At 39.7% G+C, this 16,614-nt stretch overlaps 1 protein-coding gene across 3 annotated transcripts in view; it reads left to right on the top strand.

Moving 5' to 3' along the window:
• Positions 1–16,614, top strand: part of LOC126094844 (rab GTPase-binding effector protein 1) — a 176,364-nt gene that overhangs the window by 40,828 nt on the left and 118,922 nt on the right. For all 3 annotated transcript variants that reach the window (XM_049909470.1, XM_049909461.1, XM_049909451.1), the window contains exon 3: positions 6,944–7,123. In XM_049909470.1, coding sequence (XP_049765427.1) covers positions 6,944–7,123 — 180 coding nt within the window. The remainder of the gene's footprint in view (positions 1–6,943; positions 7,124–16,614) is intronic.

The following is a 16,614-nucleotide window of genomic DNA, read 5'->3' as shown; positions in this document are numbered from 1 at the left end:
CAAGTAAAGCTGTGAGTACCGGGCGTGAGTCGTGCTTCGGTAGCTCAGTTGGTAGAGCACTTGCCCGCGAAAGGCAAAGGTCCCGAGTTCGAGTCTAGGTCGGGCACACAGTTTTAATCTGCCAGGAAGTTTCATATCAGCGCACACTCCGCTGCAGAGTGAAAATCTCATTCTGGAAACATCCCCCAGGCTGTGGCTAAGCCATGTCTCCGCAATATCCTTTCTTTCAGGAGTGCTAGTTCTGCAAGGTTCGCAGGAGAGCTTCTGTAAAGTTTGGAAGGTAGGAGACGAGGTACTGGCAGAAGTAAAGCTGTGAGTACCGGGCGTGAGTCGTGCTTCGGTAGCTCAGTTGGTAGAGCACTTGCCCGCGAAAGGCAAAGGTCCCGAGTTCGAGTCTCGGTCGGGCACACAGTTTTAATCTGCCAGGAAGTTTCATATCAGCGCACACTCCGCTGCAGAGTGAAAATCTCATTCTGAAGTAACAATGTTTGAATTTGATTAGGAAATTCTCAACCATGGTGAAGCCTTGTGCTAAACTCCTGTAGGGAAATTTTCTCCATAGGTTATGTGCTTTTAATTTATTACTTCTGAAAAATGGTAATAATTAACATTTTCAGACTTGAAAAGATAATTTCTTAAAGTGTTGCTGGAGACAAAATAACTCTTCAATTTGTGAAATTGAGAATACCTTTTTCTTCTAGTTTTCTTTCTTTTGCCCAGCTTTAGCTCATTAACTGTCTATTTACTTCTCTTCCAGACGCAATAAGCAAATTAAACAAGTTGTATAATGTTGACAGCATGTTCAGATATCATGCAGTTTCAGAAATACCATAATTTCCCAAGGTAGCTACTTGCTATACCTGGGATGATTTAACTTCTGAGTCACACAAGCAGACTCAATCTGAACCCTCCGATTAAGAGGAGAAGCCACAATTCTCTGTAGAAACTTGTGATGGTTAGCCGACAATGTGTGACAAGCAGCTACATTGTACAAAATGTTGACATGGTCTTGTAACGACATAGGATGCAACACTTACGAAATGTGCCACCAAGTAATTTATTGTTAAATCTTAAACAGTACAGTGATACCCTATTTACACTACCCTGTTTTACGCAAGTCCAAAGTTAAATGATTCATCTGTTTGAGTGCCGCTCACCTCTATTCCCCCCACTTTGCCCACACACTGTGTGGTTTATGAGAGATTGAGATGTGTTTCGTGTGGAATCATTTTATCCATGGAGTTCTCTTCATTGATAGATTCTATGTCAGAACTGATTCATCTGCATCAAACAAGAAAAGATCATCATAATTTTTGGAACTTAACATAATATTATCAAAGACTTCATTGCGAAAATTAAATTGTGATTTGATAAATAGTTTGATCTACTGGTATCAACAGTCAGAACAATTATAAAAGGCAAAGAAAAAATTCTTGAAGCTGTGAAAAATGCTCAGTCTCTGGATTCAGGTATCATTTGTAGACATCATGGTTTTATCATTCACATGGAAACAATATTAAAATTATGGCATGATAATCAAGAAAGAATGAAAAATTGTTATGCTGATTAGAACATGGTATACTCTAGCTAAGCTGATTTTTGAGAGATTGAAAGAAGTAGCTGTGGGCCAGCCAAAGATGGAGTGTTTAAAACTAGTAACAATTGGTTGAATTAGCTGATTCAAAAGTTGTAATTGGCTTAGCATCGCAGACAGTGGAGAGCGGCAGGCACTGTTAAAGACACTGTGTTGCTCTATCCAGAGAAACTCCAGGCAATGATAGAAGGAGGTGGCTGTACCAACCAAACAGTATTCAACATAGATGAACCTATTCTGTTCTTAAAGAAGCTGCCTGAAAGAACTTTCATTGGGCATGAAGAGAAAACCTTTCTGGGTTTCAAGGCTGCCAAAGAACAGTTGACAGTGATGGGTGGTGCGAATCTGTTGGGTAATTGTAAGTTAAAACCTCTCTTAGTTTATCCCTAAAAAAATCCAAGAGCTTTAAAAATTACATCTAAAGCTGGGTTGCCTGTGATTTGGAAGTCTAATACTAAAGCTGAGGTGACAGCTTCCCTTTTAGAAAATCGGTTTGGTCATCACTTCATCCCTGAAGTTGAACATTATTGCCAATAAAATAAATCCCATTTAAAATTATACTATCAATCAACAATGCACCAGGTCATCCCTGTGTTATAATTTCGACTCGTGTGGAAGCTGTGTTTTAGCCACTGAATACAATCAGCTTGCTTCAGCCGATGGATCAGTGAGTCACTGAAACATGTAAAGCTTGCTGTCTGAGACAATTGTTCGCACATCTACATTAAGCTAATTGATGGCACTATCTCATTTATCACTATGTAATAATAAGTAAAATTGGCAGCTTAATGTTCTTAACTGTGCTGGTGGGAAATACATTGTTAGTGGCTTCTAGTGAAGATTCGCGAATTTTTCTTCGGTGAGGCAGGCATGTGAGGTTAGTGGTGGATTTGTGTTGTTGCTATGAACATGGGACAGCTTAAACTCCTCATTACCTTGCTGCTTGTTCTCAGAAAAGGTGTGGCCACAATCTGGCTGATTTCTGGTGTCCACAAGGTTGCACCATCTTGGAAGATGGCAAAGCACCCACAGGTCGTCTATGTATTTCTGGTGTGATGAATCTGCATTTCCTGTTGATGGTTGCAAATGTATGACACCAACATTGTGCCTTGTTCAGTGCAGGGAAAGTCTGGAATCTAACTATTCAGATGGGTCATCAAATCAGATCAGATGGGTCATCAACATTGGCGCTGTTGTGTAAATTTCTGAACCACTGAGTGGGGACACAGCGTATACTATATACTAAACTCTGGGCAGTTAATGGTCATACTGAAAGTGATAATGGAGAAGTTATTGCAGGTTTCTCATGCATTTCAGCATTTTGAGAAAGGGCTTGCTTGTCGCTGTGGCAAAAGTTGTATACCCTCTCCTCCAAGCTATAGTTTTCTGGGTTTCTGGGAGCGTAAAGCAAAATTAATCAGTTGTGAGGTTAAAACTTGAAACTTCCTGGCAGATTAAAACTGTGCTGGACCGAGACTCGAACTCGGGACCTTTGCCTTTCGCGGGCAAGTGCTCTACCAAGTACGACTCATGCCCCACCCTCACAGCTTTACTTCTCATCTACTACCTTCCAAACTTCACAGAAGCTCTCCTGCGAACCTTGCAGAACTAGCACTCCTGGAAGAAAGAATATTGCAGAGATATGGCTTAGCCAAAGCCTGGGGGATGTTTCCAGAATGAGATTTTCACTCTGCAGCGGAGGGTGTGCTGATATGAAACTTCCTGGGAGATTAAAACTGTGTGCCGGACCGAGACTCAAACTCAGGGCCTTGCCTGCGAAAGACAAAGGTCCTTAGTTCGAGTCTCGGTTCGACACACAGTTTTAATCTGCCAGGAAGTTTCATATTGGTGCACATTCCGCTGCAAAGTGAAAATCTCATTCTGGAGTTGTGAGGTTGGTGGCAGCCTGGCACAGTTTTCACCGAATCAATCAAGTAAGTTTCAACTCTTTTAGTGCTGTATTGCTGCTTCTGCTCTGAGCAGCTCGCAGTTTCTGAGGTAAATTCCGTAACTTGTGTTGTTTTTTCAGTTTCTTTACTTTTTTGGATCTTGGATCCAACTTTAATTCGCATTTGCAAGATGCACAGTCTTTGGAAAGCCAATTGTAGTTCTACCGTAATCTTATGTTTAATTATAGGTATCCACATGAGATACTTAAAGTAGTAAGGAGTTTTGCTATTGGGGGAGCAAAATAACTGATGATGGTCGAAGTAGAGAGGATATAAAATGTAGACTGGCAATGGCAAGGAAAGCGTTTCTGAAGAAGATAAATTTGTTTACATTGAGTATTGATTTAAGTGTCAGGAAGTCGTTTCTGAAAGTATTTGTGTGGAGTGTAGCCATGTATGGAAGTGAAACATGGACGATAAATAGTTTGGATAAGAAGAGAATAGAAGCTTTCGAAATGTGGTGCTACAGAAGGATGCTGAAGATTACGGTAGATGGGTAGATCACATAACTAATGAGGAGGTATTGAATAGAATTGGCGAGAAGAGGAGTTTGTGGCACAACTTGACTAGAAGAAGGGATCTGTTGGTAGGACATGTTCTGAGGCATCAGGGGATACAAATTTAGCATTGGAGGGCAGTGTGGAGGGTAAAAATCGTAGAGGGAGACCAAGAGATGAATACACTAAGCAGATTTAGAAGGATGTAGGTTGCAGTAGGTACTGAGAGATGAAGGAGCTTGCACAGGATAGATTAGCATGGAGAGCTGCATCAAACCAGTCTCAGGACTGAAGACCACAGCAACAACATCCAACACTTGTTAACAGAATAATATTCCCAAGTGAGCTTTACCCCATAGATCATTTATAGTACTTTGGGCACATAAATATGCATTCGATTGTGGAATTTGATTTCTTAAATTTTTTGAAATACAGTTTCTCTTATGTGGGCATTAAATAAGAAACTATCCATTGGGAATTTAGAGAAAATAAGTTCAGAATTTAAAAGAATTTGTTTTCATCCTTTCCTTTGGTTCCACAACAAATTAGATCAGGCGACCCACAATTAAGAAAGATGACTGATTTATTGTGCATATCTGAATTATGCTCTTATGGTGTCGGCTGCCACAGTGAATCAGGTGCCTGAACATGGCAGAATATTACATAAAACAGTGGATGAGAATTGCTCTCATTTATATTTAACAGGTTTGGAACCAAAGAGGATTTTCAATTATTGTGATTAAGACTGCTGGATTAAGCAATATTAGGCTTAGAATTGTTTGCACATCATTTGTGTGTTGAGCACATAAGTGTGGTACTGCCAAGCCTCAGCTTGTCATGCTCACAGAGAAACAATTCTACAAGCTTCAAATTTCCCTACGAGACAAATAACTAGCACACTGTTACAGACTTTTGGAAGAAGTTCAATGTTTTGTATGCCCTGAGAGAGAGTTATTGGATGATCTTAGAATGAAATTTCATGAAAAACTTTAAATGGTGTCTGGAAAAAACCCGTGTCCAATTCCCCGCCCCCTTTACCATTGAAACCTAGGAGGAATCGGCAACAGATCCTGATAATGTAATTGAAGAGGTAGTTGATCTTATCAGACAAATTCAGACATGTATGGTGATGATGGTCAAGAACTGCTGGATTCATACAGTCAGGAGCTGACAGTTGATGAGCTTATAGAAGCAAAACATTGAACAACCTCATTTCTTAGGACCAGTTCAATCAGATCATCAACTAACAGATGCAAACTTGCCAGAAGAATTCAGTTCAACTGAAAAGAAAGGTTACAAATTTTAGAAAAAATATACTTCAGTGGAATGTGCTTTTCTGCTATAAAATAGGGAATGAAAAATTTATTAGCATATGTATTAGAAGAAGTATTGATTTGTCAGATTAGGCATTAGGTTCTGCATAACAATAAACAACCACCTCAGTTTCCTTCTGTGTATACACCAATAAGATTGTATGGTGACATGTACTATCACTAGTTTGTTGGATTGTAACTCAGATGGTATGTACACTGGAAGAGATAGTTGCTATTGGGTAACATGGAGTTTTACGTATTGTTCTATGTATAGTAAATTAATTCTGATTCTTGTGATTTTCTTGTATTTGAGCACTCAATATGGCTATTTATAGCTGAGCTCTAGATATGCAAGAGTAATAAAAACTAATGAGATTGTGACCGATTACTGTGTGCCTCCCCTTGCTTGAAGACATGTACCCAGAATTATGTTTTTAAACACACATGACTTGTGGTTAGATGTGCATCATGAATTTACTGCTGTTGACACTGAGATGAATCTGTAGTGAGGGGAGTGTAGTGGATGTTCAGCAGTTCCTCCCATTGACAATGTAGGAAAAGCTAGATTGCTACTTACTGTAAAGAAGACACGTCAAGTTGCAGACAGGCACGATTAAAAGACACTCACATATAGCTTTCAGCCAGAGCTTATGTCAGAAAGACACAATCACTCACTCTTTCTTTCTTACTTACTTACTTTTGTTCTGTTTTTAAAAGCATTGGTAACCAACCTATGTTTTGTTTGTTTTAAAAAGCCCTATTTTCTTTGGTATTTAGTGATCCTTCATAATCAACAAAGTTGCTCTTCAAATATGCAATGAACACGAGAATCAGAAGTACATTTCTGTGATCAGATGTTGAATGCTAGTCAGTCATTTTCTGATTTTCCTAAGGGTGTGTGCCTTATAGTAAGTGTGCACATCCTGTGTAGATAGAGGCCTCAAATTAGGTTGTCGAAGCAAGTAGCTAGCTGGACAGTGATGTTTAGTGAAAAAGTGGATTTGGTGAGGTTTAATTGAAGCCAATAAATTCCATTTGTTGGAAATGTAAATGAGATGTTTTTGTTTGACTTTCTGCCTGTAGACTCTGAACTGTATTCGTGCACTGTTGTGGAGATCATCACAGAAGTTGCCAAAAAGCCAGCTGGAGGCAGCATAGGAAGTGTTAGCAGTGTACTTATTCCAGTCCATTGGCCATACCTTGGAATCTTCCTGAGTGTAGTTACATGATTACACACCTTAAATTACTGACTTTGGAATAAATCTGCAGAGCTGTACATTGCACAATTTGTCTTGCATGCTGCATCCAGCCGAGAGTATGTGGATTTTGGCTGCAGTTGCAAGTTTGGCTACTCATGACGTCACAGAAGCTCCAAAGATCTACAGAAAGAATGTTTCATTCCAACTCATCAAAATATATTGTTATCTTGCTTACCTTGGTTTTTGTGGATCCCACTAGGAATATTATTGATTATCATGGCTGCAGTACAATGGCTGAACTTTTCTGGAGTTACTTTCTATGTGTATACTTCCAGTTTTAACTAATGCACAATATAATGTGGTGATTTGTGACCATCTTTAATTTTTACAGAAGAACTAAAGAGGAGTACAGCAGAACAAGAGAGACTGAAAGAAGAAAATCAGAAACTCAGTGATGAGTTAGGAGAAGCAAAAAGCCAGCTCCTTGTGGCAGGATTTCACGTGGAAAGTGGGCAGCAGGCCGAGCGGAAATGCCAGGAAGAAATTGCTACATTACAGCAGTTGGTACATGGTAATAATTGACCTTCTATAACATAGTTTGTTATTCATTTGTATTTGTTTTTGCTTATCCAGGTCACCCTTACGCAACTAATCAGTACAAAAGTTGCATAACCATCAAATAAAACAAAACTTACCTCTTACTGCATTTTCTTGATTTTTCTTTAACTTTGTAGATGCAATGAGCTACTTTATTGCAGATATGTTGTGTGTCAGAGAAAGATGCTTTTTCCTGGATTTCACACGTTACCAGTCTATCATGTTCCACCACTCTGATTTCATTGTCATCGTCTTGACATGTTTACAATCACTTCTGTGAGAAAGCTCCCTCTCATAATTTTTTCGCACCTGTATTTGTTCTGTTGCACATTCCCTTTGCAAACATGCAGCAGACCTCACTGTAGTGTGAAATTATCATTACCCAGTCTGTGTGGTTTACAGATTTCATGCATCATCTCCGTTTAGTCTGAAAAGCAATCCTAAAAATGCCAGAGAATGGTTTCTTCTCATTTCAAAACATTATTCTGCTGTGAAATGCCAGGTCTTCTATTTCCTTATCATGCAGTGAAATGAAGCCCATCATACACAGTTTACTTTCATTGTTGGTGAGCGTACTTGTTACTGCATACTCAGCTTTTGCGTCATCCCAGTGAGACCCTATGGCCATTGTCAGTCAGTTTCCTTTCCATTGTATTTACAAAGTTGTAACAGTCCCATCTGCCAATATATTCATTTGTATCAACATACTGCTGCAGTTGCCTTATTGGTGATACATACTGTATCATCATGAGATGACCGAATTTGATATCAGTTAAATACAAGTATATTCATTGTCTAAGACTATTAAAAAAAGGGCACTTTTTTTAGGAATAACTTTCTAGGCTATTGAAGTTGTCCATCATTTGTCCAGTATGTAGCTAGTGTGTGGCAGAATGGACAACAACTTACATGTGTAATAACAGTAAATTGTTTTAATTTCATTTAACAGATATGTGTATATAATTCCGCAGGCTTCCATGGTCAGTCACTTCACATAAGTTTTCTGAGTATTGTACTGTGTCGTAATATTAAAAACTATGCTGGAGAAACCATTGTTCCAGCCACAATTACAGTGGCCTTCTTCTTGGTATACTGATGACCCAGAAGAGGACCACAGTAACCGTGGCCAAAACATTGGTTTCTCCAGCATAGTTTTTTACATTGTGACATGGTACGATACTCGGAAAACTTTTATATCAGTCAAATATGTATGCTTTTGTGAAGCCTGTACAAAATTGTTTTGTATGGTGGTTACTTTCTCAGCACAGTCACTGCTTTATATGTTGCTTGAGAGTCGGACGTCATAATAATTAATCATAGTGCTACAAAATTTGCAGGTGAGGAGACCAAGTAGGATCATCATTTGTGGTTCAGGTGCCCACACCATTGTTGTTTTAAGCAACCTGCAATGCTACAGCTGGCCTTCCTAAAACAAGTGTGAGATTTTCATATTCTCTCTCTCACTATGTGCAAAATATTACTCCTACAGAAAAAATGAACAGGATATTCTTGTAGGAAATTTAATGTAGTTAAATTTTGAACTAAGTTTTTAATAGAGTCATCTTGTGGTTGAAGCGCTTTTCTTCCATGTTTGATTTAACAATACATATGTTTTTGGATAGGGTCCGCCTTTAGCAAAACACAATTTTGTTTTTTAACCCAAACATGTTCCACTGAACACTCTTTATCTTTAACAGATGAAAAATAAAAGCCCACTGAAGATGCTGGAACTGCAGTGAAACATGTTTGGGTTAAAAAACAAAATTGTGTTTTGCTAAAGGCAGACCCTATTCAAAAACATGTATTTTTGATAGAGGCTGTAGTATTAGTCATTCAAGAAAAATGTACAAAAGTGACCTTCAAACACGCCCCCACTCCCACAATCAGCCCCCACTCATTCCCTCGTAGTAGTGTGCAAAATATTTGACTACATGAATTATCTCCCAACATTTGACTTTATTTGGTCTTCATTGACTGGCATTATAACGCCACCGTCTTACAAGGGAATGGTCCAATAAGACATGTCGAAACTTACCCTGAAATTTTTTACACAGGAAGAAGACAACGAAAGAAATGCACTGTCAAAATTTTAGCTGCTAAGAGGCACTGCAAGTGTTTTGTAAAATATGTTGAAGTTGACACATTTTTGCCACATGAAGAACAGCTTATAAAAGCAGTTTGTACAGCCCTGCCCACCTAGCCCACTACTCGGTGAATCACTCGTGCAGTGCCACGTAGTGGAATTATCTGGAGTTCACAGACACTAATTTTAACCATCTAAACCATGGTTTACAATGGAACAAATGGAAGTGAGCAATTGTGAATGAGCATTTGTGGAAAATTCGCTACCATTTGCCTGTATATGGATAGAATCGTTAAACTAGAGGGAATGGAAGAGAACACGAGGTAGCAAACATTGCCTATGAATGCTGTGTTATTACTTTCAGTTTCTAGAGCTAATATTTGGTATACAGGATAGAACTGTATCTTGTTAGAGCCACAATGCGAAACTTTGCTATTATTTTGCGTGGCGAGCACACTGTTGTTGATGGAGTATGCAAAATAGCGCAGGGAAGGAAGAATTTAAGTGTCTCAATTTCTATGTAAGCATGACATGCATGGAGATCCTTAGCACTGGTCCAAAAATGTCCTTGTATGTCAGCTGCCATTTTTCCCTGGCTTCTCATTACCATCGAGGGGAAATTTATAAAGAGAACACTAACTACCGACGTCGAACGTCATTTCAAGAGGTGACACAGCTAGCATTTCCACTACGTGTGTAAGCTCTAATAGTCATACTCTTTTTTTTTTTTTAACAAAAATGGTCTTGTGGCAAACCACACGCTTCTTCATTCAGAGAGTGTGGGATTAAATCCCATTTAGACCACAACTTTTTCACAATGATTTTTAACCAAGCATTCACTTCTCACAGATATTGGAGTGGCCACGAAAGGTATGTGGTTCGGATTCCACGTTAAATGGCAGGTCTTCATTTTCCGATTAGGTAACTGGGGAAGGTTAGGGACACAAAAATAGCTGTGGTGGTTCCAGTTGACAGATGTGCAAGAGGCATACGGTGTACACCAGACAGAATTCTCTTTTGCTCATGCGTGTTAGCTCTGGTGAAAACCTGGCTTAAACTATACAAACATTTTTTTGAATAACTTCATATCGACAGTTCAATTCTTGCACATGTAATTCTGATAAAAGTGGCTAGCAGAGAAAATAAAATTATGGCAGTGTCTGATGTCACAGACCATGTCCATCAATGAGGACTTGTAATTTGTTGAAATGAAATGTGTCTTGCAGTACTACAATTCCTGTAGGCCGTTCCTTGTAATTATGTTTGAATGTTGTACATTTGACTATCAGTGAAACAATTCTTTGTTTATTCCCTGTAGTCATCACAAAAATGCAAAGGGTCTATTGAATGACAAAAAAAAACATTTGTCTTGTACCACCTTACTTCGCAGTAACCACCAGTTTTATTTAAACAGAACTGAGATGGAGTCAGAAATGGTCCCGGCCATCGTTCTATATATTGCGCTGCGTACCAGGCATACTTGATCAAATTCATATAGCGTGGTGAAGAAAACTGGTAATGCACAAATGACTGGAGCTTAAGAATACTGTTCTGCTGATAAACCTGAAATAAGAGAGAGGTATTGGAAATCATGTTATCTGATAATTTCTTGAAAAATGCTTTCCACTGTTGAAAAAATTCTTTATCGAGAGGTTGAATTGCAGTAGTAGTTCCAGGTGGAATCCACATTACATCTACAGATTTTTCGTCGTCCTCCACAGAAACGGAGTCATCGTTATGTCCAGACCATGAAACCAACAACAGCAATGAATTAGTTTCTGCAGCTGGTAGGAATATGTTTTGAATGAAATGTTGAAAATTATTCTTTCCCATTTTTCCATATTTTGATACGTCAATTAAAAGATTTTTGCAACTCATCATCATCATGATGGACAGTTTCCAGCCTCTGGCTGGGTTTGTTTGGAACATAAGCCTCTCCATTGTCTTCTGTCTTGCCACCACAAGATTTATGCAACTAGACAGCCCATTTTCTATTTTTGGTCCTAATTTGCCTTGCAGTTCTTGAAGACAGATGTACAGCTGCAGAAACAGTAAACCACTCATACTTCTCACTGGCATTATCGTATATGAATGTGTCATTGCATTCATTGATTGGGCAACTAACTACGTCTTTTTTTTTTACCCCGAAATGATGAAGTGTCGTTTGCGCGCAATTCTTTCATGAAACCTGACTGATCAGTGTTATAAACAGCAGTTGCAGGGATAACGGCAAGTTTAGTCTTTACGTCAGCTATGAATTTCTCTATAGCATTGTCTTTCACTGGCAGCTACTATACACGTTTACATGATCTAAACTTGATAATTTTGCAACTTCCTATTCTTTGTAATTTCTTGAACCTGTGTAGCTAGGTTGATAAAGCCTGGAAATTAACAATGTTAATGTCAGATACGATTCGGAAGGCCCAGTGTCGTAGATCTCCATCAGTAATGGTGCATAACCTCTCACAAGTAGTTCATATGGTTTTGTGTTTCTTTTGGGCACATATTTCTTCTGTCACATAATTCGTTCTTCCATTTGTACAGTTCAGGCTCCGATTTTACAAAACGAAAATGCCTTTGCACGCTGCATAACTCCAAGCGTTTTCCCCCTCCTTTGTTTAACCAATATTTCACTGCCTTTTCTTTGCTGCTAAAAGCTGTTGCAATATTTTTTTTTTTTTTTTGCTTGGAAGGTATTCTTCTTCAGAACTGTTACTGGCACAAATGACATCGTCCGAACCATGATTCATGGAATTGTCACAATTGTTTCCTATTTCTTCTAATGTATCCACAATTCCAAACGAAATGTCTATATCATTCGAATGAATGTGAAGGAAATCAATTAACAAATGACACATATGTACATCCTCGGGAGAAGTATGTGATTTCAGCTGGAAACCATGTTGTTCTTATTTCGTTATTGCTAAATTGAGAACATTAATTAGATTCCACATTACTATGAAACTGGAAGAAAAAAAGGTACTGTTAGCAGGCATGCCTTATGAAAGCACAATAAATATTAATTCAGCTTTATTTGTATTGTCAATACTTAACAATACTGCAAAAAGCAACTGGTAATTTGTAATAGATGTTACTTGAGTGACTAATTTGAGAGAATAATAACTGTGTACTGTAGTGTCGAGAAACTGTCAACGAACAGTAACGTGAAACGTTTTTTACAAGTTATGATTGGATTGTGTCATGTTTCATTACTACCGCCGCCTGGTGTGCTAAGAATTTGGGAATTTTCAGTTATTTTTTGTAATACTTGCAGGGCCTCTCAGCAGTTAAAATTTTGACAGTAGAGTTCTTTCGTTGTCTGCTTCCTGTGTAAAAAAAATTTCAGAGTAGGTTTCGACATATCTTATTGGACCATTTCCTTGTTAGTCGAGTGCTTACAAATTGTGAAATTGACGTGTAAATTTTACTTAATAGCTTTGTGAATTTTAACAGCATAAAAGAAACAATTGTATTGTTATATTTATCAGGCCTTCTGGCTACAAAATTCCTAATCTTGTTAAGTGTTGACTTTGGATAAGATTGTCAATGTAATTAGTTTTAGTGCAATATTTACAAAAGCTGCTTTTCTTTCATTACCCTCATGGACACATTTAAATTAATAACATTAACAAAGTAGCTGACTGTGCTGGTGGTGAAATAGTCCAGTCAGTAGAGACCAAAAAAGGTCAAATATCGGAACCAGTTTGTGTACTCTGAAATTTTTGTACAGTGGTTGGAGGGAATGTCACCAACAACATACTAGAAACCCTGAAGGGTGAGGGGTGAATGTGGGGTGGAGGTGCGTTTGAAGGTCACTTTTGTATGTTTTTCTCAAATAACTTGAAAGCTGTGGCCTCCAGAGAAAACGTATCCCACCATAAAATTTAACTACGTTAAATTGCCTACAAAAAACTCCTGCTCATTATTTCTGTGGGAATAATAGTTTGCCTATGGCAAGTGAGAGACTATGAAAATCTCACATGCAGTTTATGAAGGCCAGCTCTAAAATTGCGGGTTGTATAAAATGACAATGGTTGGAGCAGCTGAGTCACTCTGTATGAATTACCTTGTCATTGATGTTTGCATTGTAGGGAGTGTTGCACTGTCAGTGTGGCATTGGTGCTTTCGAGAAGAAGATATTAATTGATGATTTTCATTTAGTATTGGAATCTAGTGTAAGAGCATGCCTGTTGGCATCTTAAGAAGCTAGTCCTGAAATGTCAAATGAACAAAGTCCACCCCATACTGTGAACTTCCTGGTTTGGTAAGAGTGGCTTTTCTTTAGTTCAGTTTCTAACATTTTTGTTATTATCCCAATTGTGCCAGTGAACATTGCTGTCATCTGCTGTTATCAAGTTTGGAAAAAAATTATGGTTATTACTGTTCATTACCAATTAAATGGTGCAGAATTACATCTTTATTTAAATCACTTGATAGTAAAGTTCAGTAATTTGAATGGATGAACCAGTCATTTCATATGTAACTCTCTAATGTTAATACATAATGCTACGGATTGTCATCGACGAGGTGGTTAGGGACTGCTATATTCTGACTACTGTGTTTTGATCTGTATTGGTCAAAATCATGTCTGCATTCTACTTGCATTTGGTGGCAATATCAATCTTGTAGTCAGTTTTGGCATGCCCTGTACTATTCTTGAAGTACACACTTGTAGAAGGCATGCAAAATAGGCATCTATGGTTACCATGACACCTTCACATTCTTGTATAAATGTATATGTGGAAACTAGAAAATATCAAATCTGGTGAATAGGGTGGATATTTAATGCTCTGTAGTGTCTCTATTGTCAACATGTGTTTTTGGACAGATGCATTATTCTGAAAAAAGATGCCACTCTTTATGTTGCAAACTCTGGCCATAATCTTTCAGTAGCTGAAATAGACTTAACACTTTTTAGTGTATCACCCTGCTGCTACTTTGATGCCATTTGATTTCTGTTCTAAAATTATGGCCTGTGGCTGAAAGCTTAATGTGAGTACCTTTTAATTGTGCCTGTCTGCAACTTAATGTGTCTTCCTTATGGTGAGTAACAATCTACATTGTCAATATTCCTACCTGGAGTTTCCATTGTTTGATTAAGGGAAGTATATTTGAAAATATACAGCGTGTCCCAAGAGGAATGGTCAACATTCAGGAACAACCATTCGAAGGAAAAGTCTAGTAAAAATGGGTTCTACAGTGATGAGCACTCATTCATCTTCGCTACTGTGAAACAAATCTATTCTACTGAATAAATGCTCATAACTTGTAAGGCATACATTTTAGAGCACGAGTTTAATAGAAAAGTTTTTTATGGTGCTGGTCCATAATACCTCCTGCAGTGGAAGATATTTTTGCTTCACAGTATCGAAGATGAAGTTGTCTTCATAGCTCTTAAGGTACGCTTTTTAGAGCCCATGTTTACTAGACTTTTTTGCTTTGAATGATCATTCCTGTCATATCCCTAAATATTGACTAATCCTCCTCGGGCACCATGTATACAGATTCCTGAAGAGTAAAAATTCAACTGCAGATTCCTTCTAACATTCCCTTGGCTATAGACAGGCCAAGAATTTTATAACAGCACAATATTCAGGTTTATCCATTTGAGGAAGAGACACACAGTACCATTACACATAAATTTTGCAAGGAAAAAGGTTCCATAGATCAAGTTGTTATATAACTTTTGTTATTGTGCAGTGTAGAGCAACATAACAAAAATAAAATCCCATTAATACCAATGCCATCCTCAAACAAAGCTGTATGCAGTAGCCACCAGAAAGATAGCGGGAGGCGCACATCGGCACGGCGCGTTACGGACGGTAGTTGCTGCAAGTAGAGTCCCGTCCACCAGAGGGCACGCGAAAATTCAGCCGCGACCTCTGCTGGTGGAACAACAACAACTCAGGCAGCACGGGCCGTGCCCAGTCAGTTCACATCGGGCATGCCTAGGAGACAGTTCCCGGTCTACGCTATGTGAAGTGCGACGGAAAATGTGAACCGTGTTACTACACAATTGGCTACGAGTAGGGTCGTTCTTTCGCATGTTGCGTTGTTGTTCCGGTTTCGCAGCTTATCCACAGCATGGAGGATTTAGTGCGGGTTTTGGTTGAGCAGCAGACGGAGCTCATGGCAACCATGAAACAAGTGCTTCCGGCATTGCTCTCCACACAGTCTGCTCCAGTGCTGTTCCCTCCTCCCTTTCCCCCGTATGACGAGCCGGCGGAGGATTGGGACGCATATGAACATCGCCATTGGCAGCATTTCCAGGTGTTTCATGTTGCTGATGCGGAGGTATGTTGTGCTCTTTTCTTGTCTTGGATATCTCCCTCGCTGTATCAAGTTTTTCGCCAGCTAGTGCCATTGCAGGAACCCTCGTCCCTGTCTTTTGACGCATTGTGTTCATTGCTGTCTTCATATTATCGCCGCCGCACGCATGTTGTGGCGGCTAGGGTCGAGTTCTATCAATGCAAGAAGCAGCCCCATCAGTCTTACCGGGCATGGGCCGCTACCCTGCACGGTCTTAGTTGCAATTGTCATTTTGTCACGGAGCAGTCGCGAGAGTCGTATGCCCACGTTATGGTGCGCGACGTCATTGTTCGTTCGGCCCCTGAAAGGGAGGTCTGGCAACAGGCCCTGCTGTTAGAAGACCCTTTCTTTGAAGAAGTCTTGTCCATTGTGCAATCGTGTGAAGTCTCTCATGCCGCAGGTCAGCAGTTGGAAGCGTGGCGCGATGTCCCGGCGGTTCAGGGCGGCGCGTCCGCGTCCACTGTGTCCAGGATGGACGACTTGCGAGCGGTACAATCCGCCCGTTACGGCTGCTCCCGCACGGCGCGTAAACAGAGTTCCGGCCGCCGGCCCCTGTTACCGTCCTGTGCGTCATGCTCTATACATCATGATCGGTCAGAGTGCCCCCAGCGTTGGGCCGTTTGTCGCAAATGTAATAAAAAAGGACACATTGCTAAAGTTTGCCGCTCAGCCGCAAACGAATTGAAGGAAGCAGGTACAGAGGACATGGACGTTGACATTCAGGAAATTTCATCGGGCCAGGCTCCCGACGCATCGGCACACAAACTGTTTATCGAGGTGTCGGTTCGGTTGTGCCGATTACAACTGCAAGTAGATACGGGTGTGGCAGTTTCTTTGTTGAATGCATGCACTTACTCCGACCTTCGGTCGCCCCCCGTTGGCGCCAGTTTACCGGCGTCTACGCGGTTATGGTAAACAGTTAATTCCCCTACTGTGTCAATTCACTACCGACATGACTTACAAATCAGTCACTCGGCCTATTACTTTTATTGTTGTCAGTGATGCGAGCTCCGCTAACCTTTTTGGCTTGGATGCCTTTCAAGCTTTTGGTTTTTCTATCGCTGACACCATAC

The sequence above is a fragment of the Schistocerca cancellata genome, chromosome 1, assembly GCF_023864275.1.
Source record: "Schistocerca cancellata isolate TAMUIC-IGC-003103 chromosome 1, iqSchCanc2.1, whole genome shotgun sequence".
In the NCBI taxonomy this organism is placed as follows: domain Eukaryota; kingdom Metazoa; phylum Arthropoda; class Insecta; order Orthoptera; family Acrididae; genus Schistocerca; species Schistocerca cancellata.
Note: the sequence above shows the minus strand (reverse complement) of the source record. Positions and strands in the feature narration are given on the sequence as shown.